General features: G+C 41.6%; 1 protein-coding gene across 3 annotated transcripts in view; it reads left to right on the forward strand.

Moving 5' to 3' along the window:
• Positions 1-23,062, forward strand: part of GRHL1 (grainyhead like transcription factor 1) — a 65,800-nt gene extending 42,738 nt beyond the window's left edge. For 2 of the 3 annotated variants that reach the window (XM_063125154.1, XM_063125153.1), the window contains exons 9-16: positions 5,958-6,116; positions 9,938-10,025; positions 11,083-11,222; positions 13,296-13,333; positions 14,353-14,441; positions 16,251-16,336; positions 20,127-20,191; positions 22,105-23,062. In XM_063125154.1, the coding sequence (XP_062981224.1) occupies positions 5,958-6,116; positions 9,938-10,025; positions 11,083-11,222; positions 13,296-13,333; positions 14,353-14,441; positions 16,251-16,336; positions 20,127-20,191; positions 22,105-22,219 (780 nt within the window). In that variant the 3' untranslated portion in view covers positions 22,220-23,062. The remainder of the gene's footprint in view (positions 1-5,957; positions 6,117-9,937; positions 10,026-11,082; positions 11,223-13,295; positions 13,334-14,352; positions 14,442-16,250; positions 16,337-20,126; positions 20,192-22,104) is intronic. The other variant, XM_063125155.1, reaches the window with a different exon arrangement.
• The last annotated feature ends 1,481 nt before the right edge of the window (positions 23,063-24,543 follow it).

Raw genomic sequence — 24,543 nt, forward strand, 5'->3', positions numbered from 1 at the left:
GTTTTGCTACTGCTGCATCAGCAACTGTACTGGAAGTCTGGCCACCATTTTACACCCTCCATGATGCACTGGACCTGGTATTGTTCTGGGGCATTGTGAGGTTGAGGGATTAGGGGAATGGTGGCTGCCACAAAAATCAATGGTGAATATTTGGAGAATATTCTGCAGACACCTTCTTTTTCCGTTGTGGAAGGAAGCAGGTTGAGAAAAAGAATAATCTCCGAAATATTCCCAAAAAATATGAGAATATTTCTTCTGATAAATTTTGTCACAGGTCTGAGGGGGACATGGAGGCATCTTGTCTCTACTTCATATGTATATAAATTATTGTGCATAAACACTAAGGCAACAAGCACAGCCTGCAGGTGTTGAGGTATATTTTGAACGGTTAACTTAATATTTTGACAACAAATACCATTGTACGGACATAGAGTGGAACTAAAGCTTTTCATGTGTAGAGCCTTCTCTTTATTTCTTATACTACGTATAATGTTCCACATGCAGGTAGCAATTCTTTTCTTGTCTGCTGAGCATTTCTTTGCTTATGCAGTCGCCCCTTTATGTATGTCAGTGTAACCATCCAAGAACTCTCTAACTTGTCTGCCTGGGCACACCCGCTCTAATGCACGAGCGCTTGTAAGTAGTCTCTGCCTTCTTAAAATGTGCATGTTAAGAGGTAAATGGAAAATGCGTCTCAAAAACAATCAAACTTTCATATGGCCAAGAATGCGGAAGAGCCACCCAAAAGGAGAATGGCTTTCAGAAGAGGAATCTTGCTCTACAGGCTGAAGATGTCCAGCAGCTTTTGTGGTTTCATACTTCTTTCTTCTAGCAATTCTTGAGTGGGGGAAGTAGCTGGCATAATCAACTACCTTCATTTCCCTTTAAAACATGGATTCAGTACTTTCTCCCTAAAATAAAGCTATCAACATAGGGGACAAAGATCCAAGCCAAGTGGCAGCCTTTGGAAGAAGTATCAAAACATTAATGCTGAACTACTGGGGAGAGAATGTTCCTGAGATGGGATGCTGTAAATAACAAAGCTCTTATACATTATTCTTTCCCCAAACATATGAATTTGAATTGAATAACCCAAATTGGTGTAGAAAGACTTGTTCGCCTTCCCTTTTGTGCTGGTCCTCTTGAGTTTCTGGTTTTAGGACATTATGGGTAAGGTGGGGGAAGGATGAGGCTAAAATTGGGAAAGAGGGAGTTTGTGGATGAGCTTGTGGGATCTCACTCTCTCCCCCACTGCTCATTCTGACACTGCTTCACAACAAATAGTAGAAGCAGCAGCCAGACAGACTAATAACTTCAACACAGCAGTTTTTCTATTCTCACACCAAGAAATAGAAAGCCATTTGGTAAAGGTGTTTTTTTTATTAAACACAAAAACGTCATCAGCAGGATGATGCTTTTCAAGTTTGTCAGTGCAAGGCTGCTGTTTGTTGTTATGATTTTTGCTCCTTGTGCTAGTCAGGCGTTCCAAGTACTGAGAACAGCTCCACCCTTTCTGTTGCAATCATGATTCTTTCCAATAGTGGCAGGAAGTCCTCAAAAAGGACATTAATCTTTCCCTCTTGTTTGTGCTTTGAAATGCCCATTAGCATCCTGTCCAGCCCAGGGCTTCATTCGGAGGTATACAGCCTTGGAACATAGTGGTTTTATTTATCTATTAGTATCTGCTAATAGACACATCCTCCATTAATTTGGCTAATGCCTTCTAAGTTAGTAGCTACCTCTACATCTTGTGGCAGCATCTTCCATGAAGAAGTAGTTTCTCTTGCCTTTCCTGAACTTACTGCCAGTCCAATCTACTGTTCAGTGATTTCATGGGATGACACTGAATTTTAGTTTAGTTTGCTGGCATCTTACTGCTTAGTTTTTTTATATATATATAAAAGCTGTCAGCCATGCTTAACTTCTGGCTCTAAAGACTTCTCTAGCCACTGTTAAAGGAAATATTATCGAGCGATTTGTTTGACTTAATCTTTTGATTAAAAGCTTTGATTAGTAAAAACAGCTTTTTAAAAATATAGCCCTATGAAAGTTAGCAAAGCTCATTAGACAATCAACAAATATCACACACCTGTAAGGTTCATGCTTCAGGGGTGTGTGTGTGTGCGCATGTGTTTATGTATGCATGTGTGATCTTGGTAGCCTTTTTTCAAGATGGCAGGTGAACAGTTTGGGGATGGGGAAAACATTTGGCAGCCTAGATGTTCAAATTCAGTGCACTTCTTTTTCATTTAGCAACAACTGGTTGCCACTAATTATCCTCTACCCCCGAACATCATTGCCTTCCATAACCATTTTGAATTTAGTCATTTCCCAAAACAGTGGCCAAACTGTAGTCTTGTGTTGATAGTCTATGGAAAAAGAGATTTAGATGTTTGATTTTGATGCTGGCAAGTTTAAGAGGAGGGCTGGTATGTGAGAGGATTTTGGAGGACAAGAAGATGCCTCTGGTAAGGAATTTGGATAATGGGATGGTGCTTAAGCCTGAGGGGGAGGGGAAAGGGGTGATGGAGCAGGAGAGGCAAATGCTGGTGTTTGAGAATGGGTTGGAGGATGGGGAAGGCACACTGGGACAAGATCATGGGGGTATTTTTAGATGCAAACAGCCCCACTCCTGCTTTGTCACCCCATTCAAACTGTTGATTTTCTGTAGAAAATCTTAGGTATGATCCTGCTGGGTGGGGGGAAGCTTCTCCCCTTCCCTGTTTTATTTTGAGGTGTCTGGCATAGATTATAACAGGTGGCAATATCACATGGGATGTAGGTTTCGTCTTGTCACTCCATGTGGATTTGCTAGGAAGTTCCCTGTTGCCTGCGTTCACACACAGCAAAAATCGCACAGCAAAAGTAAAAAAATAAAAATGTGCATGTAAGATTGCTGAGTATTACTACTATTTATATATGGGTTTTATGATGGTAATTCTTCCATCATGCTACAACTATGTTACAACGTCTTACGTTTTTGCAGTGTTTCTCATTATAGCGATAACTATTATTTTCTTTAGATTAGGAATTGTTGACACTCTAGAGGAACTCATGTTTTTTCTTCCCCTTTTGTTAGTGACTGGGTTTATTATTTATTTATTTATTTATTGCACTTCTATACCGCTCCCATAGCCGGGGCTCTCTGGGCGGTTTACAGAAATTCTAAAATTAAGATAAAAACGAGTATACAAAATTTAAAATTCTAAAACACAGAACATCCACACATAAAGCATTAAAAACCGTTAAAAAACGAAACGTGGGTGATTAAGATGTGGGTGGTTTGGATAACACATTAATCCACGATGGGTTAATTATACCATGATGGTTATTTAACCTAGGATAGTTTAGTGTGTCGTCTGTGAGCAATTTCCCCACCCACGATGGGTTATTTTCCTCAGATTGGTAACCCTGGAAACTCATGGTCTGCAGTAAAGGTTATTTTACCTATACTGGATTAGTATGTCATCTGTCGCACCAGCGCTGGTTACAGAGATCACCTACAGAGACGCTTTGCAAGAGCGGCCAAAAACATTGCTGCCACTCTGCTCCTCTCAAGCAAACTCTGAGCATACTTGTTTTCCAGGTTTCACCTGTGGATAAATCCTCACTTTTCCATGAAAATGCAATGTCCCACATTTATCCAGTAGTGCATGTGGTGATTCCCCGTAAGAGGAACCTGTATATTAAATTTTGTTCCATTTCTGCAAACTTTCAAGGAGTTCGCGCACACACACCCTTGTTGTGCACAGTGGAGAAAGGAGACCTGGCAAAGGCTTGAAAATCCACAAAAGAAGCTGCCTGGCCAGGTGTGAGAATTACAGGGAGTGGAGGGGAAAATAAACTATGCTGTGTAGTATATTTGTCTGATCATCTATTGGGTCACAATATTTGCAAACTAAGCTACTATGCATAGCTTATAAGCCACCGTGGGTTAACATAACACGTGAACAGGCCCAGTATGTCTAAAAGCTTTTGCGGTGCCACATACATAAAAAATATAGTTAAGAAGAAGACACAGTTTAGAATTGTAGTATCTGCTGTGTTCCACTAGGAGTCTCTCGTCCATTGCTGATCAGTTTTAGTTTTAATGTTACTTTGAAGGAAAGCAGCATTTAGCTAAGACACACAATAAGTTACATGATATCTCTTATTGTTAGAACAATATCACTTCTTTGCATCTGCTCTTAGTTTGACAAGTGTATTCACCTGGTAAATGCAGAAGCAATTGTAGTACTGAGCCTTATGCCTGTGTTATATCAACATGCTGCAATCCTGTACCCACTTACCTGGGAGTAAGTCCCATAGACTTCAATGGGGATTATATCTGAGTAGACATGTAAAGGATTGTGCTGATGGTTCTTCTAATTAGGGCTGTGCATCACTTCTGTTCCAAATCCTAAATCTGAGGCAAATCGGGGTGATTCGAAAGGCCTCGAAACAGATCCAGAGTGAATCAGAACCGGTCTGACTCAGTCTGAAGCAAATCGGCATGGTCCGAATCGATTCGGGGTGATTCGGATCTTTCTTTTCAAGCGCAGACAGCCTGTCTGTGATTACAAGGTTTCTTTTGTTAGAGTAGGGAGGGGGGAGGAGGAGTTTGGAGGGAGAAATTGGCTGTTAAGTGACAGCTTCATCGTCCAATTCTCCTGAAGTCTCCCAATTCTCTCCAGCAGCTTCCAATCGCAATGGTGGAGGAGGGCTTAAGGAGAATTACGAGATTAAGCTTCCCTGCTCATTGTGGGTTAGACTTGGTAGGAGTAGGGTGTTTTGGGCTGGCTAGCTTAGGTTTGTTGTTGGTGTGTGTTTTTAGGTGTTGGTACTTGGATCTTTCCTGAGCTTCCCCTTTCTCTCATTATTACCTCTTGCCTCTATTTCTCTTTCTGCTTGTCTCTCTTCCCCTCCCTTTTTTACAAAATTAACAAAAATCTTCTAGTTAGCCTTTAGTGTGTTTGCTCCAATCCTTCCCTTCCCCTTCCTCTGTTGTCTCCTGAAAAAAGCAAATTGTACCAGTTGCTTATATGAATACCACTGCACAAATATGTCTGGAATTTGACAGACTTGAGCACCTCCACAGTGTCTGTAAGGTCTCCACATTTCATGTTTGTAATACGAAAAATGAAAAAGTTATAGCACTTTGCTTTGAGTGGTTTCCCTGAAAAAAGCAAATTTTACCAGTTGATTACACAAGTACTTGGCGGACATGTGCACCTCCACAGCATCTATACGTTCTCCACATTTCATGTTTGCATCATGAAAAATGAAAAGGTTACGAGTGTTTCTTTTTCCAATGCAAGTCTATGGGAAAATGAGAAACTCAAATAATTAGGAAATCCGAATCTTGATTCAGATTCAGATCCAAGGTGAGGCAGGCCAAATTTGGAAGGTCCAAATTGTGATAATAAGCGAATCGGGGGTGGGGGGGTCCGTGCACAGCCCTACTTCTAATACTCCTTGAGGGTAACAAAGCTCTTGAGATACATGTACCTTCCCTCCAGATCTCGAGAGATTCATTAAAAAATAAACATAACCTTTAAAAAAAGGGAAAGATGTTGAAAATCTCTATAAACTAGACTGTGTCACCACATATTACTCATGGATGCTCCCACTCTTGGAATAGGGGTTACTGGGTAGCACAAGAGGGGCAAGTGAAATGCCTGAGGTGAGAGTTTGTGAAATTTTATGGAACCTTGGTTGAAAAACACGGCCTTACCCTGGAATTCTATATATACTTACATGTGAGTAAGTCCCATCAAATTCAATGGGTCTGGCTTCTTCTGAGTAGACATGCCTAAGTTTGCACTGTTAGCATATTTGTATTCCAGGCTAATGGTCCAGTTGCAAAGCATCTCCTCTGGATCAACGCAGTAGTGATGTGTCTTCTTCTTTTAGCAGAACAAAAAGATGGTATTCAGCGCAGCTTCTGATGGGAATTATTATGCTTGGTTTGTTTGCAGGTCTTCATTGCTGTAAACTGCCTCAGTACAGACTTCTCTTCTCAGAAAGGTGTCAAAGGACTTCCTCTGAATCTTCAGATTGACACCTACAGCTACAACAACAGGAGCAACAAGCCTGTTCACAGAGCTTACTGCCAGATTAAAGTCTTTTGTGATAAGGTAAAGCTGCAGGAGTCTGTAAAATGTTGTCTTTAGGAACATCTCTCTAATTTATTTATTTATTTATTTATTTATTACATTTTTATACCGCCCAATAGCCGAAGCTCTCTGGGCGGTTCACAAAAATTAAAATCATCATAAAACAACCAACAAGTTAAAAACACAAATACAAAATACAATATAAAAAGCACAACCAGGATAAAACCACGCAGCAAAATTGATATAAGGTTAAAATACAGAGTTAAAACAGTATAATTTAAATTTAAGTTAAAATTAAGTGTTAAAATACTGAGTGAATAAAAAGGTCTTCAGCTGGCGACGAAAGGAGTACAGTGTAGGCGCCAGGCGGACCTCTCTGGGGAGCTCATTCCACAACCGGGGTGCCACAGCGGAGAAAGCCCTCCTCCTAGTAGCCACCTGCCTCACTTCCTTTGGCAGGGGCTCACGGAGAAGGGCCCCTGTAGATGATCTTAAGGTCCGGGTAGGTACATATGGGAGGAGGCGTTCCTTCAAATAACCTGGCCCCAAACCGTTTAGGGCTTTAAATGTCAATACCAGCACTTTGAATCGGGCCCGGACCTGGACTGGCAGCCAATGAAGTTGTAAAAGGACTGGCGTAATGTGATCTCGCCAGCCAGTCCCTGTTAGTAAACGGGCTGCCCTGTTTTGTACCAGCTGAAGCTTCCGGACCGTTTTCAAAGGCAGCCCCACGTATAACGCATTGCAGTAATCCAAACGAGAGGTTATCAGAGCATGGATAACTGTAGCTAGGCTATCACTGTCCAGATAAGGGCGCAGTTGGTATATCAGCCTAAGCTGATAAAAGGTGCTCTTTGCCACTGAGTTCACCTGTGCCTCAAGTGACAGTTCTGGATCGAAGAGCACCCCCAAACTACGGACCCGATCCTTTAGAGAGAGTGCAACCCCGTCCAGGACAGGGCAAACATCACCTCGCCGGACAAATGAACCACCCGCTAACAGTACCTCCGTCTTGTCTGGATTGAGTCTCAGTTTGTTAGCCCTCATCCAGTCCATTACCGTGCCCAGGCACTGGTTCAGAACAGCCACTGCCTCACCTGGGTTTGATGAAAAGGAAAGGTAGAGCTGGGTGTCATCCGCATATTGATGACACCTCAGTCCACATCTCCGGATAACCTCCCCCAGCGGCTTCATGTATATGTTAAACAGCATAGGGGATAAAATAGAGCCCTGCGGAACCCCATGGCTTAGGAGCCACGGCACAGAGCAATAATCCCCCAGCACCACCTTCTGGAATCGGCCATCCAAGTAGGAGCGGAACCACTGCAACGCAGTACCTCCAACTCCCAGCTCAGACAACCTATCCAGAAGGATACCATGGTCGATGGTATCGAAGGCCGCTGAGAGGTCCAGGAGAACCAACAGGGTCGCACTCCCCCTGTCTCTCTCCCGACAGAGGTCATCCCACAGGGCGACCAAGGCAGTTTCTGTTCCAAAACCAGGCCTGAAACCCGATTGAAATGGATCTAGATAATCCGTTTCATTCAAGAGTGCCTGGAGTTGTCCTGCAACCACTCTAAGGTCTTCTGGTTTAATCAAAACATTTAGTTTAGCCCAGTCAATTCTATATGTTTTAATAGATGCAAAAAGTAACACTCCGCATATTGGTGGTTTAGCTGATTCTTTACTTTTAGATGAGATTAATTAAATGCAGTATTATTCCCAGACATGGTGAAAGAGAGATCACTTGGGAAAGAACGCCAAGAGAAAAGTCTCAAAGCAATATGTGTGTACACATATAGACTATTCTAATACTGTGCATCTTCCATTTCAAACAGAAAAAAGGAACACAGCTATACCTCCCTTATTTTTTAGTGTGAGTTTTTTTAAAAAAATACAATTGCTAACCAACCAAAATGAAGAATTTTGCCGGCTATGTTGTAGATTCCACCAATTAATTATCAATACAATCTTATTTCTCTGATCATTTTGCTTGCTTTTTTAAACTTATTAGCATTAAAAAAAAGAAAACCTCATCCTGATGTTGGCTACGTTTTATCATTATGGATGGCACGGGAAATTAATTCTCAGTCCTATTAAACTTATTGAACTAAATGGAATTCAAAGCACAATTAATTCTTGATCATGAGAAAGCCTGAATTATGGGGATTTACAGGTTTTAGGAAGAAAATGTGCTTCATCTAGCTTGCCAGCTTTGGCCTACCTGATTTCTTTCCCAATGACATTTGGTGTTTTCATACCACCTGTATCAAAAGGTTGTTCCGTCCCACAGATTCTGTCTCCATTAACAAAAAAAGTTATACTAAATCCAAGTAGTGAGACATTAGAGAACAACATTTATCTGTTTTATCTAAGTTTTGTTAATCAAGGCTGCTCACTTTTGAGAGACAGAAGTCCCAGCCAAATGGGTGTGTTTTAAAGCTGAATTCAGACTTCATCTATCTTGAGTGCTTCTAGACAAAGTTTTTATTGCACCTTTGCCTGGCCTCACTTGAGGAATTTTACAGGAGGTCCAGACATTGTCATCATCCACTCATAACCCTCCCATGTTTTCCCACTGCTTCTTCAGACTTTTTTCTTATGGTGGATAATCCATTAAGGAAGGAAAATGGAATAGCTAAGCCATGCTTTTTGATAGTTAGCACTAGGACCCCTCCATCTGAAAGTACCCATGATCAGCTTCCAAGATGCAAGCTTCCATCTCTTCAATTTGAGATTTCTGGGGATACAAGTTTGGTTCTTTCTTTGCCTGCTGTAATCAGTAGTTTAATCTAAAACTTTACCCACTGTTTATCTCTTAAGTTTAATCCCATGCCCTTTTATTAATATCTTGTATTTTATGTTTTTAATTTATCTGTACGCCACCCAGAGAACAATGATTATTGGGCAGTTTAAAAATGCAAAAAATAAATAAGTACTTCTGTAGCCAGGAAGGAATGGAGAAGCTTAGAGTAGCAAGGGTAGACTATTACAATGTACCATTACACATGTTATATTTTGCTGAATTTACTTGTTGGAGAAAGCCTCATAGAAAAGGTATTTCCATGTAGCAAATTTTTATATATAAATTATCCCATAAAAATGACTCTTCTTGCGAAACCAGAATACGTTCCTTTCTAATTCTCTCAATAAGATGAAATGGTTTATTCCACATTAAGGCTGCAACCATAAACACATTTATAAGGGAGTAAGTCCCATTGAACACAGCGGAACTTATTTCTGAGTGGACATGTGTCGAATTGTCCTATAAGTGCATCTGTACACGCTTTAAATGTATAACATGTGGCTTTGACTGTTTATATAATAACTAACTACTTAACGCTACTTGCCATTTAGGGAGAAGGACATCCATTGTTGCTATTTTTTTGTTTGAATCCTACAAAAGTGTGCAATCACTGATAAACTCTACATTGTTATAATATACATTTCTAATACCTTGTTCAAAATGCTGCAAGGCTTGCTCTGACATGAGAAGCATTTTATTGGTTATAAAATAGAGAAATTACATTGGCTGATAGATGCTGCAGCAGTTTCCTTGCCTACTGCCTTTCAAAACAGCTGCAAAGATTGCAAGTAGTAACTCTGTGTAATCCTGACTTCAAACAAACACACTTGCTAGGTCTTCCTTGATTTGAACGATGTATGTTTGGGCTCAGTTTTAAATGTAATGATTTGTGGTTGACTTAGTGAAGAAACTATAACTTGACTGACCTCCACAGTCTGATTTGGGAGGGACCAGGAATGCTGACCTCAGAAGGTAGGAACTTTCCTCCTGCCCCCTGCAAAATGTCTAAGCATCTTTTCCTCTGTTTATCTGATAGGGGGCAGAGAGGAAGATCAGGGATGAAGAACGAAAACAAAGCAAAAGAAAAGGCAAGTGCACTGATCCCAGCTCTCAGCTGAATGCCTGTAAGTAGAAAATATTAAGTGCTATCTAATTTAGATGAAAATTTCAACCAAATCTTATTTGAAAGTGCAAGTCGTGACATGAAACTTTTCTTTTGAAAGGGGAATTATATGTGCTGGCAATAAAGGTGCTGGTACAATTGGGCCTTTTATTTGGCCCTGTTTAAGATGAACGTGTGTTAATATAATAGTGCCAACAAAAGCAGTGCCACCTGATAAACAATAATTACAATTGACAGTATTTCTGGAGGAAGATAAGGAGTTCAATGGTTATGAGTCAATTCTTTTTTCTTTTTTCTAAATGGTGATTCAATATTTGGCAGAATATTTGAATGTTTCTTGGGGCATCAAAATATTACTGTTACATATCTCCCCAGGTTATAACCCCAGCAGGGTCCCCAAGATGACTGTCAAAACAAAATTCCAGCAGTGAGACCCCCAACAAAATGTTGCAGCATGGAGTGCTTCCTGTTCAGGATTCTGGCCACTCTGTTCTATTCCCCCTTTGCTCTGTTTCTCCCGTTTTTCCTCCCAAGAACCAGTCAGCATTCCATGACCGCTCAATATGTGAAATCCTCATTGCGCTGTCTTGGGGGCTTCACCCTCTTAGATTTTTTTTTCTTAAATATGTACTTCTCCAAGCCCCAGGATTTCCCTGAGTCTGCTGAGACGTTCCCGTTGTGCATCAGTGTTGTCCTTTGGGCTACAGACGTAACGGTACTTGGAGAACTGTGATCACTATTAGTACATATGATTATACATACACTGAAGTTTAGTGTGAGTAAGAAATCGAATCAAAGACAAGGCTGGGAGATTTCATGGGACTAATTTAAATGAGCTGCTGTCTTTGAACTCATAATATAGTAGGCCTGACAATCTTTGTGATAGTGGTAGGAGAATCTCAAATTCAGTCCCAGGATCCATAATAACTTTTCTCAGCTCAGCAAGGAGTCTTAAAACAGGTCTTGCCTCAGAAAGCTGCTGTTAGGAACATGGGGTATGTGAGTGAGTATATATGAAACACTTCTAACGGTCTCTTATTTCCCTTTTTTCCCACCAGTTCCTGATGTCAAAGTGCCCATGCTTCCCTCCCACAAGCGTACAGACATCACTATTTTCAAGCCATTCATGGACCTTGACACTCAGCCAGTTCTGTTTATACCTGATGTTCACTATTCCAATATTCAGCGTGGAGCTCATGTACGATTCCTCTTTTGCTTACCTTGGTGGGGGAAAGGGACAGTGAAAGGGGGGAAGATGTGGAAAGCTTTTCCTTGTCCAGTTGTTTGCAGTAACTGAGCTGATAATTTGGCCCTTTTCTAGGCAATCAGCTTATATTATAATAAATGTGTTATAATAATTCTTTTGTGGGGTCCTGGAAGTTGTGATGCCAGAGGTGAGGATGATAACCACAATTTCTTCCCTGGTAAATTATTATTCCACCCTGTAACTGCCACTGTTCCAACTGCAAGGTCAAAAACTATTTAGGATGCAGTCCTATGGATTGTACCTTCGTTGCTTGGAAGACTCTGAACATAGAGGCTTCCGCGATTCCGATGCCCTGCCTGGCTGAAGTCTCCCCATCCTCCGAACTTTGCTTTTTTTGTTAGATGGGCCTTTTAGGGCCCTTCAGAGGAGGAGGGAAGGAGGCTGGAGGAGGATAAGGATAAATCATATCCTGGCCTCTCCAGTCTCCTCCTCTTCCTGCACACAACCCCCCCTCTTTTCTCCATCTCCACGGTCAATTTTCCAGTGCAGTTCTCCCCCCATTGGCTGAAAGGCTGTGGGGGAGGGGACGGATCTCCAATCCTCCCTTATGAAATCAGAGCACTGTCTGTGACCCCAGAGAAGAGAATCCAAGCCATTCTATGATCCTTGGAACACTCGCTCTCTCCATGTATTTAATTTATTAAATCGATACTGTTTTAAAATAGATATTGTTTTTATGCTTTTGATGGTTTAAAATTTTTGTATATCTGTTTTTAATGTTCATTGTTTTTAACTTTTGTAAACTGCCCGGAGAGCTTCGACTATGTGTGGTATATAAATGTAATAAAATAAATAAATAAATAAATATTTGTATCCCACCATCCCATGCCTGAGCATTATGAGGCTCACAGTGAATTAGGAAACACATTAAAAGCATAACAAAGTGAACAATAAAAAGCACACAAATACAAGCAGGAGTGAAATAGCGGGATGTGCTATACCAGAAAAAATCCCTCAAACAAGTCTCAGCACAGCAGCTCAAACAGCCCCAAATATTCTGTGAAATAAAATGGATTTTACTTGCCACCAGAAGGCTGGCAGTTATGGGCAGATCGTATTTCTTTGTCACTGCCGCCACAGAAAGGCAGAGACAAAAGCGAAAGGGAGAAAGTGGGGGCTTAGTAGCAAACATCTGGAGTTAAGGGAGAGTTAAGTAGAAGCAGCGAATGCATGAGAAGCAGGGCTATAGGCAATGGGCAAACACTGTGAAAGGAGTGGGTTGTGAGGGTGAAGGTGAAAAAGACAGCAGTGTTCAGGTGTAGCAAACAGCATGGCGAAATATACATATATGGGAATCAGAGGCCTAGTTTGCACAACATTAGCCCATGGTTTATTTAGCCCATGATTAAACCATAGTTTGTTGTTCTACCCATTTTTCCCGGCAATTAAACAAACCATGGTTTATTTTCTCAATCTCTTTGTTGATTGTTTCCATCCGCCTTCGCCAGCTTCATCCTCGTGTCCTAAATGCCTTTGCAGTGCTGTACTACTGGCATGTAGAACAGTTTTTTTAACCACTCTTGCCTGCCAAAACAACCCATGCATCCACAGGTCTGGATTCACACATAACAACAACCCATGTTTTAAGCAATCCAGTATTCACAACCCAATAACAAAACATGGTTTCTGTTTCTGGGTTGTTCATGGTTAACAAACTGTAGTTTGTTAGCATGGTTGTGTTCACATATCCAACAACCTAGAAGAACCCATACCATGAGCTAGCATTATGTGCGAACCAGGCCGGAGAAAGGAACAAAGCAGACCAGTAGGAGATAATTGCTAGTTTGAAGTGGTTTCTAAACCTAGCAGCCAGTGGCTGGGTTTGCTTATACAACCAGGGCATGTGACACTATAGTACTTCTTATTTGTAAACCGCCCAGAGAGCTTCGGCTATTGGGCGGTATAGAAATGCAATAAATAAATAAATTTGTTAATCAGTACTTAATTTTGCTCTAAATCATTTCACAACAAAATTTATTTTATTTTTTTGGTTCTGCCTTCTAGGTCTTTCCTCTTGCATCTGACGAACTGGAGGGTGAAGGGTAAGATTTGCTACTACTTTCCCACCCTGGTGACAATGATTTGTATGGGGTGCTCTGTTCGTTTTGTTGTTTTGGTTAAGTGGTAATCTATCTGGCCCAAGATGTGCAGTCTACCATAGAAGATCACTCTAAATCATGTCAGGAGGGAAGAATGCTGGTCCCCATCTTTGCTTAGAAGTCTCTTGGCAAGTTACTAGTGAAAAGTGCACTCTGCCCCAAGGCAGATCAGCAGATTTTCAAGGTGGAAACTAAGAGCAACTCGGACTTGCCTTTAAAGATCGCTGAGTCACCCTGGCATCTGACTTGCACTTACTGGCTTACCCTGGAACAGTCACAGATGAAAAATTCATACCTTTGTTGACCTGGAACTACGTGGATGCAGGCATAGCCTAGTCAGCCATGCGATACTTGGGCTGACCACTGGTCTGTCTCTGTTCAAGGCAGCTCCGTGTGTTCACATGAACATCAAAGAACATGTGTACTTTTCCCATCATTATAATGTTCCTCTTCTGTCAAGGTGGGAGGGAACAGAGTGTTGTTTTTGGAAGTGGAAGGTTAGTCATACATTCCCTTTGGCAATTTGCTTTCTCTCAGCTTAACCTACCTCACTGAGTTCTAGTAATCATAGAAGTACATGTTGTGATCTTCTGATGGGACAAGATGGGGAAGACATTTAGATAGTATGTAAACACAGGTCAGGTTGTTCTTGGTTTTCCGGTGAAAGCCAAAAGTGTCGCGTCTGGATGAAAACACTTCTGATACCATCTGTTGGTCTAGATTCAGGCTCTTTTACAGTGTACAACTGACTAGGCAGGAATTCTTCACAAGTTAATGGGAGCATGTTAAACAAATTGCCTCTTGGCTTGTTTACATTGGCTATTGACGACTAGCTGTAAAATGAGCTAGATCTTGCAACAGTGTATTCTCTACTACTTTCTTCCTGATGCCAGTGCCTTGAAACGTCACTTCTCTTAGGGATGGGTCCTGCTGTTCTGATTGGTGGGTTGGTTTTCTTGCAGCTCTACCATGAAGAGGGGGCCTTTCATAAATGAAGATGATTTTGCTGCCAGCCCCATTAAGCTGCCTCGAATAGAAGAACCCAAAAAAGGTAATGCCACCAATCCGGAGGGAAAGAAGACCCTGTTTGGATCGTACTTTATAAGAGTCCTGTACAGCTTCTGGAAGAGTGCATGCATTGGCAGAGGGAGCTAGTTCCCTGCAGATATATGAACCAGGTCCCCTCTATAATATGCTTGTTGCTGCACCATGAGATAGTTCCTGCTCAGAGGGCTTATAATCTGCACTACTTGGACAAGACAGGGATCCACAATATGATTTGGTAGTATGGCAGACAGTATTCTTGAGAAATGGGTGCTCTTCCCTTTCAGTGATATAGAGCGAACACATATTCCTAAATGCGCCATTTCTGAGGGCATATTTGGAAATAAACCAAGGGCCATTTTGTATGTATGTTTTTTTAAAATGCTCTTGAATGAATATCTTGGGTATATATCCAGTGCCTTTTATGAAGGTTATCCATGTGTATAACCGGCAGCTTTTGACTACCAAATAGATATGAGAGGAAGGAAAGGATTCGGCATTTGCTCATGTATGTTCTGCAAGCAAACGCCTTGATGTGAGCACTCATCAGAAACTATGCTGTGTCTGTGCATAGTGTACTTGGGGATGAAATCCAGAGTACAAAAGCAGCCCTGAGCCAGCGGAATATTCACACAAAGGAAAGTATTTTCTCTGTGTGACTTTCCATAATGTGGATGGGAAAGGTTGGCTCCCCACCCACCCCCATTCCAGTGTGAATCACAAAATGGGCCATGGCTTTACATGGAGAAGGATCCTCTGCATATTACCCCTTTAGACTCCCAACTCTGCTTCTGCCTTAATATGAAGACCTTTGCTTCAAAGAAAGTTTTCTGTCTGGCACTTTTATCCTGAATTCACCCTTGTTGACTGGCATGTTGTTAGTATCATATAATCTTCAGCTATGGGCAGGGCCGGCGCTGCCATAGAGGCAACTCAGGTGGCGGCCTAGAGCGCCAAGCAAACGAGAGCGCCGAACGGCACACCCGGAAGCTGCTCTCCTAGAGCGGCTTCCGGGCGCGCTGTTCCAAAGCTGCCGCCCCCCAACCCTAGCGTCCTGGCTTCGAAGCTAGCGCCCGGCTGGAAGCCGCTCCTGGCTTCGAAGCCAGGATGCTGGGTTTGGAGGCAGAGGCTTCAGAACGGCGCGCTAGGAAGCCATTTCTGGCACGCCGCTTTGAAGCCTCTGCCTCCCAACCCCAGCGTCCTGGCTTCAAAGCCAGGAGCGGGTGCGGGGCGGAGGCTTCAGAACGGCGTGCCAGGAAGCCACTTCCGGCGTGCCGCTTCGAAGCCTCCACCCCACCCCGCCCCCCAACCCCAGCGTCCTGGCTTCAAAGCTGGGAGCGGGCGCACGGGGGGGGGGGGTGGAGGCTTCAGAACACGCCTGCCTAGGGCGCAATATAGTCTAGCACCGGCCCTGGCTATGGGGCGGTATATAAATGTAATAAATAAATAAATATAAATAAATAAATCTAAATCGTAGGTGCAATACCTGCTATCACATATAGCAAACAGAACTTTTTGATACCAGTTATTCAGAGGGGGTTAAACTAAGGATAGCCTTTCTATTGTGCTGAACTTCCTTACTTCATGTGTTCTTAAGTCTCAGCATAGCTTTTCCTGTGGGGTGATTCCTGTGTGGTCAACGCAATATCAAACACTTGTGGCCTTGAGACAGTGGGTTTAAAGAGCTAGTTCTGGATTACTCTGGGGTCAAATAATTATGCTTTATGCTTTGACATCCTTGTTGTTGTTGTTGTTTGGCTAAAAAAAAGCCTTTTGTCTGTTTTTAATCTGATTTTATCAACCCTGTTTGTTCCAGTGTTGTTGTATGTCCGAAAGGAATCAGAAGAAGTCTTTGATGCACTTATGCTCAAGATTCCATCTCTGAAAGGTCTAATGGAAGCTGTAAGTTGCAAGGTCCCTTACTACCAAATTTAAGAAAAAGTCAGAGAAACAAGATGCCCACTTTTCTGTACTTTAGGGGTCCAACCATGTGCATTGGTGTAGTCAACATGGTGCCAATGGGCACCAGTGCGTCCCTAGGCACTTTTCAGGGCACCCACCAAGGTGCCCTTCCCCCTCCCAATTGTATTTTCTTCCAGCAGATGGGATTGTTGTGAAATAGGTTCCTGTTGCTGCTGAAAACTGTGGGTTCAAAGGAGTTGCTTAGTGTTTTGGGGCTCAGCCCCTACTTCAAGTCTTTAGGGCAGGTTCCTCCCATGGCAGCCAATTTGTGGTGATGACCATGACAGTTTCACAAATTGTCAAATGTGTGCCCATGGCCCAAAAGGTTACCTACTCCTGGTGTAGACCTTTCGATGTCTGAGATTTCATCAGTGTGTAATACTTTTGATATCTAAGATTTCATCAAGGGACTGGGAAGGGAAGTTATCAGTCACAGTGGGGAGGGATGAAGCAAATGGAAAAGCCAATAAAGCTATTGAGCCGAAGAGGCCTACGATGGTTCGAGGAGCAGGGCAGTAGCCTGGCTCTCAGAAGACTCATAGACTGAGTCCACCCATAGCTGATCATCCTGACAGATATTTTTCTGGATAATGCTTATTAGTTTCTGTGGGCACAAAATATTATCCCCTTTTTTTTATGGACCTCTATAATTGCAAGTTTCCACAATATAACCTTCTTCAGGCCAGATTCAGCATGCCATCTGTTGTCAAGAGTACAGAGTGGTGTTGATCTAATCTAAATTATATATTTTTTGCTTAGGAGACACTAAAATGCCAGTTGTGTTTTTTTTTTTTAAAAAAAATTAAATGGTAAAGTTTCTTCCTTCCTTCCTTCCTTCCTCTCCCCCTGCCCCCTCATGCTGCAAAGTGGATGAAGATGCTTTTTGCACATGCTTCATAGGTATATGTAAATGCTACTTAAGGCAAATTTTAAGCATGGAATTGTAAAGTCTAAAATATAAATAATATGAGAGAAAGTACTAGCATGGGATGAAGATGCAAGGCCTCATGTGGGCCACTTTTACAGATTAACCCTATGTATGTATCCTTCGCAGTGTCCCACTATGTTCAATGGGGCTTTTCCCTTAGTATGTGTGTTTAGGATTGCAGCCTTGATTTGACCTTGCTTATTTATTTATTTATTTATTTATTCATTACATTTTTATACCGCCCAATAGCCAAAGCTCTCTGGGCGGTTCACAAAAATTAAAAGCTCTCTGGGCGGTTCACAAAAATTAAAAACTTTGCTTCCAAAGACTGTCCTTTCCCTGATTCTGTGCACATCGTAAATGGACAGTGTTTGCTGCCATGGCTCTACTGGTATAATAATAGATTTTGTGTGTGTGAGAGAGAGTTCGGAGAGGGGGAGCAAAGACACATCTTGGAGAATAGTTATTAAAACTTAGGCCTTTTATATTTAGACCCTTTGCCTTTGTCCTTGTACAACGAGATGCAAGCATGGCCAACTTGTGGCCTTCCAAATGGCTTGTCTTATAAGTCCTGTCAGCTCTAACCAGTATAGCCAGTGCTGAGGGATCATGATGCCCAAAAGTTGCCCAATCCTGAACTAGAAGACTATGGAGTTGAAAGGGGGGAAAAGCCTTAGGGATATGTCCACAGCAAAACTTTCCCCTTGGATTCTGATTCCATTCCTTGACCTGAGATTTCTTCAGTTTTTTAAAATGTCTTGTATGTGTGAAGTGCTCCAAGCTTGCACCTTCTGTGAAGTTGGCATTAGGAAGGAGAAATTGATTGACACATTAGCTGGCTTGTATATGGACCCACCTAATTTTTAACTCAAGGCGCAAGGATAGGAACATTCCACTAGATAACCTGATGGGTCATCATATGGTCCTAGGGCTGGATTCCATTTTTAGAAACTCTCAGGGGGATGCATTCCGGTGGGGAGTGAGGCCATAGGCAAAAGTTGGCAGGGCTAAAAAACCCTCAACACTCCCAATTCCATTGTTACCAATTTATAGTAAGACGCGTGCCTAATCAGAAATAAGTATGACCAGCATATCTACTCACAAATAGGCAGGACAAAGCTCTGCATGTCTATTCAGAAGTAAGCAGGACTGATTAACTTGGCAACACTTCCAAATAGTGTCCCAAACACCAAGTCTCTGCATGTCTACTCAGAAGTAAGTAGGACACACCTCTGCAGGATAAGGCTCCAAAGTAAGCAGGATTGAATCATTCACTTTCAAGCATTCCTATTCAGACATAAGCATGTGCATCATGGAGACTCAGAAGTAAGCAGGTCAAGTTTCTTTGTAACTACTCAGACGGAAGAAGGGCTGAATCACTCAGCAGCTAGATCCCTGCCCTGCCTCATAGGGGAAAGGTCTTGTCACGAATAATTAGCTGATCTGGGTAAAAGAACTTTCCTCCGCTAAGCCCTGAGAAAAGGATCCTTTTTCAGTGTTAAGCAGCCGATGATTAGGACAGAGTGGGGTGGAGCCAGAGAAAGAAGCTGCTCACTGGGGATGGGGAGCTTGCGTTGGCCTCCTGGGGCCTGTGAGTTAGAGGTTCCCCATCCCTGCCATATGCTTAGTACTAGAATCAAGGAAATCCCGGCCATCTAATATAAGTTAATATTTGCTGATGAGATGAGGACAAAACCAGAATCATTAATAAAATTCTTTGATTAAACAAATTGATTCCTAGAACAATGGGAACTACTCTCTTGCCCTTTGTGGTGTTCTATATAAATAATATAGATCTGATTGCTGCTTTGAGGATTGGGTCACCTTTTTATATATTTACCATTTGCTTTCTCCACTTGTCAGGGGAGTCAAGTACATTCTCTGTCATTCTTGAGCACTTAGGTGGTTTGTCAGACTGAAGGCAGGGCTCCCACCAGCCGGTCAGTTTTCAAGTTATTCCACTATGCAGCTCAAACTTTATGAGCTGTCTATGGACAGGATGGCTAGATTATTTCATTCTCTTGTCATATGGCATTTCCCAGAATAACACGAGTGTCTCCTGACTCAGGTGTTTATGAAGCTGTCCGTGTCTGTGTTTTACAAGCTTTGCAACTGTGTGGGGAGCTGGATGGAGTTTCTAACATACATTGGCTGAGGTCATAGAATTGTCTCACACACCTGTATCACCTACGCTTTCATAGAAACTGAGAAAGAATGTGACTGAATTCACACAACATGCTAAACTATGGTTAAAGAAACTCAACTATACTTCAGCATGATTTCTGAATTGACAAATTATGGTGTATAAGACAGGAAACCAGAAGCAGAAACCTTTTTTTTTGGGGGGGGGCAGTGAATTTTGATGATGTCTGAATTGACAAGCCACATTATGGCTATTGATCTTCCTCTAGAGCAGCCTTCCTCAACCTGGGGCGCTCCAGATGTGTTGGACTGCATCTCCCAGAATGCCCCAGCCAGCTGGCTGGGGCATTCTGGGAGTTGTAGTCCAACACATCTGGAGCGCCCCAGGTTGAGGAAGGCTGCTCTAGAGTTTGTTACACCAGTGAGACTATAGTGAACTTGATGCTGAGGAAATGAAAGCAGACAAGCTGATCTAGATAATTGTTTCCCTGTTCTGTGTTTGGAAGCTTAAACCATGGTTTCATTTCTGAAACATGGTTTGGCATATTAGCATGAATTCCAGTTGCAATGTATACAATAGTTTTTAACAGGCAGCCTTTTAACTTCTTTGGTTCAAGGAGTGTTTCCATTTTTGCCATTGTGTTTCATTTTTGTTTTTAGATATCTGATAAATACGATGTCCCTTTGGATAAAATTGGAAAAGTCTTCAAGAAATGTAAAAAAGGGTGAGTAGGTAATAAGGGTAAACAGTCCTCCATCGCAGCTTTGCAGGCTAAAAACATCTTACCGGCCCTTTCCCCCTCCACACACCTTCTCTCCATACACGGATCTGCATTCTCCCCACACCCAATCTGTTTTAGATAGGAACAATGAAGTTTCCCCCCAAAAGTTGAGCCCTGAGATTACAGCTGCCTCATGGAATTAAGATGCAAAACAAAGCCTCCCTGCAGGATTCCTGACTTGCTGCAGAAAAAAGACAATCCTGGATTGCACGCCAAGCCTTTGCCCTTCATTAATAAATAGTTCTGCCAAGGAAAGGAAAACCTTTGCTTAGTTCTCTAGGCAGGAACAGCCCACCCCTCTTCTCCACTTTCATTGAACTGAAAGGGAAGAGGGGCAGCTCTGTTGTGCATTGTTAGAATATCCAGAAAAAGTTGCTCAGCAAAATGAAGTGGCCGCTTTTGGATAATGGCAGGGCAGCGTCTGAGGCTTCACATAGTGCGAAGGACCGCACAAGATAAACATAACGTATGTAGTGAAAACAGAAATGATGAACACGAGAAGGCCTTGCACTTAAATTGCATTGGCCTGATTACCAGTTTTAGATTTTTGTGTACATTAATTAGATTATAGAAGTGAAGTCTGTAGCTCAGGAAAGAGGCTTGAATTATTCAAACTGAAATCATTTTTGCATCCATCTACAAAACCTTCAGAATTTGTTTTGCAAACTGTCCACATACCTTAATGGAGCCAGTTAATTATGTCCTTCCTCCTTATAGTACAGTTCAGTTCATTCTTTTAAAAGATAAGTAAACATAGCTGCAACCACAAATTCTAAGTCTACCTAGATAAGTTGTTGTTTTAATCTTTATTTCACATGCCTAGTGTTCTAGATATTGTATAGTTTAGAATATGGAACCAACCCAGGGGAGGTTATCATCTTAAAACACCTGTATTAAACAGTTCATAATATATTTAACTGTTGTGCCATATCACACATGATCATAGGAGATTATTGCTTTGTGAGGGTACTTATTGAGATATTTGTAGCCCTTTAACAAAAACTACAGTTCCCAGAGTCCCTTCAGTGGGCTCTGATAATTATGCCAGTTTATAGTGTTGATATGACCTCCATGTTTAGAGTAAATGAAAGGGGATAGGATGCACAAACTGAGAACTGGGGAAGCAAGAACCTAGCAGTATCATGACAATATATACAGTATACTTTGATATGGTTCGCATGAAACAACCACCCTTGAGTTGTTGGGGCTGTGTGGGAGCGAGCAAGCTGCCTTGCGACTGCTTGCCGTGTCTGCTTTGTTTGCTATAATGTCTGAAATGTCTGAACCTGGTATTCTGGTTGCTGAGGGAGAAACAACCCAGAATTGTAACCCATGTTGTCACTCTTTGATTAAAACTCTGGGTTGTTTCTCCCTCAACAACCCGGAGTTTTGGGTTCAGACGTCGTGGGTTGTTTTCTAAATCAGAAACAAAGCAGAAGTGGTGAGCAGTTTTGAGGCAGTGCGCTCGCATGCTCCCACACGACGCTAGCTTACATACAGATCAGGTCTTTGAGTGTGTTAAGAGTTGCCATTTTCTAACTGGCCAGCTGAACCCTTTAGTGCCTATGACTGGTTCAATTTGCTTTGCAGCTTGCTAAAACCCAGTCCCTATTTGAAAGGGACTTTCATGTAATCCACCCCACCCAAGTTGGCAAGAGAGCAAAGAGAAATTCAAGATGTAATGTAATTTCCCCTGTGTGACCTGTTCTGTTCTTCACAGAAGTGTATTTTGTTATGTTAGCCTAGCAGATTATGACGATGCCCACAGGGTCCAACTTGCTGTATGCTATTCCCTTTGCTGTATTTTCTGTTAAGCTTTATCATGTTCTATTTTTAATATTCCCTTATTTTTTTAGCATCTTAGTGAATATGGATGATAACATTGTGAAACACTATTCCAATGAAGACACCTTCCAGTTACAGATTGAAGAGGCTGCTGGATCTTACAAACTCACTCTCACCGAGATCTAAAACCTACCTTGTGGGTCCTTTAAATGAAGGTTGTAAAGACAAACCTCTCATTGCTTTTGTCCTCAGGATATTATAAATGTATCTCTAGGGAAGAAGCCATTTATTCTTCCAGGGAAGAATACCTTTTGCAGTTTTTTAAACAAGGTTGTCCACATATCGGTCCTTTTGGCTGCAACACTGCACTTGGAATAGATGAACAAAAGACACTGAATTAAAAAGAAATACTAAATAGCCAATCTAACCAAAGCACTATAAAACGGCCTTTTACTTGACTTTATCTACACATCCCCATACCCATTAAACGTGTAGGCTTTTTCATTGATAATTCCTTACAGGGTTGTATTTCCTTCTGCATAAAGCTTCAGAATTCCCACTAATGCTTACAGAAGTTCCAGAAAAGTGTGGAACTGGACTCTACGATGTTTACGGCCGAACAGGACACATTGCGATAATTTACTTCTACAGCTTCTTAAGGATGTCAAACTGCCTTGCTTTATGAAGAACATCCTTGAAGTTACTGAATGATTCCCCACTGATGAGCTGTATTTGTATATAAGTGCAGTGTATTTTGAAAGGTTGTAAATGTGTACATATAAATCATACATATATATATATATATAATATAATGCAGGAAATATATATGTATATATATAAGAGTGTGTGTGTGTGTGTGTGTGTGTGTGAATATATAATATAAATTGAATAAATGTGGTGAAGTCCACCTGAAAGGGACTATATGTATATAAATATAACAGAACAGCAGTCTCAATTCAATTTACTGAACAAATTGGATTCAAATTATGCTGAGCATGTTCAGTCTCCTAGAAGGGGAAATAGCCAAAAAAAGAAGAAAACAAATTGTTTTAGAGCCTATGTACTCATTTCATTTACCATGCAGATGTCACATAAAGCAGGTTCTGCATTCTGTCTTCTCCAAGGTGCTGCGCCCCCTCCCACCCCCAATGTAATGGGACTCATCTCAAGTTTATCCAAATTGCAAGTATGGAAATTTGATACATGGTTTGTGAGCGAGATTGTATGCTTGGTAGCGCTGATGATGTGTGCCAAAGGGGAAGACATTATCTGGCTGGGACTAGCCAGCCAAGGCTTATTTAATTTCTATTTAAGTCAAAATGTGGCTGCTGTGGTTTTGTTTGGAGCCTTATTTTTGGAGCATATAATTCTAGTCTTGTTCAATATGCATTGGCTAATAATTCTTCTCCAGCCCACCATTCAAAATACTGTGCATTATCTATAAAGACTTAAAACTGTTTAGAACACGGATATTTCTCTCACGCACCGGCCCACCCATTATGATTAGTATCTGAGGCCTTGCTCCACATTCTTTTGCCATCAGGAATCCAATTGGCTGGGCCTTTTTGGTTGCAGCTCCCATGTTGTGTAACTCCCTCACCTGAAGGCCCAACCAGCTTCTCTCCTTATTGGCATTCTGGTGCACTGTCAAGAACTTTCTGTTTCACCAAGCCCTTTGTTTGAATAATAATGGCTGTGTCTCGTGGTTTGTCTCTTTTCTTATTTGACGTTGTTTGAATCGTATATTGTTATTTAAAACTTACGATAGCCACTTCGAAGGCCCTTCATGGGGCCAAAAGACAGGGTATAAATATTTAAAATAAATATATAAATGAACATTAATAGTAACAGAACAGGAAAAGTTTTATACGAAGTCCATTTCAAATGGCATCCATGTAATAAAGGTAATAACTGGTTCTCGATTTCTCTATGACATTCCTGTGCAGAATTTTGCCTGTACACTGAGTGTTTGTGATCTGTGTTATGTTAACCCACTCTGGTCAGTAAACACTAGGGGCAGTGTCAACAGTGTCATTCCACAAACTCAAACAGCACTAGGGGAGCACCTCCAAATCTCCCAGTTGCTAGCAAAGTGTACACTAGAGGAACACATGGCCCACTCCTGAAAGTGGTCGTGAAACCTTTTCTGTAAGTGGAACTTTAGTTGGATTCTCACCTTGCAGAGATTTTGGAACCTAGTTTCTGCTAGTGCAACATCATTTGTGCTGGTAGAATGACAACTTTGGATACTGGCCTAGATTTTCTTTTCCATTGTGAGTGGTGTTTTTTTTTAAAAAACCATCTTCTTCATGCAAGTTGCCTGCCAGCTGAACTCTGGAGAAAGAAACATGTAAAAAAGACTGTATAGGTGGTGGAAGTGAATGCAAAAGAACCCTTCATAAAGAAAAACCTTGATAGGTTTTTAGCAGCAAAACATCTGGCTGAAAGAATAAACTTTCTTACCAAAACCCAGCAGTCTTTGAATAGTGAATCTGCTTCATAGTTCGGAG

This window comes from Elgaria multicarinata, chromosome 4 (genome assembly GCF_023053635.1).
Source record: "Elgaria multicarinata webbii isolate HBS135686 ecotype San Diego chromosome 4, rElgMul1.1.pri, whole genome shotgun sequence".
Taxonomy (NCBI): Eukaryota; Metazoa; Chordata; class Lepidosauria; order Squamata; family Anguidae; genus Elgaria; species Elgaria multicarinata.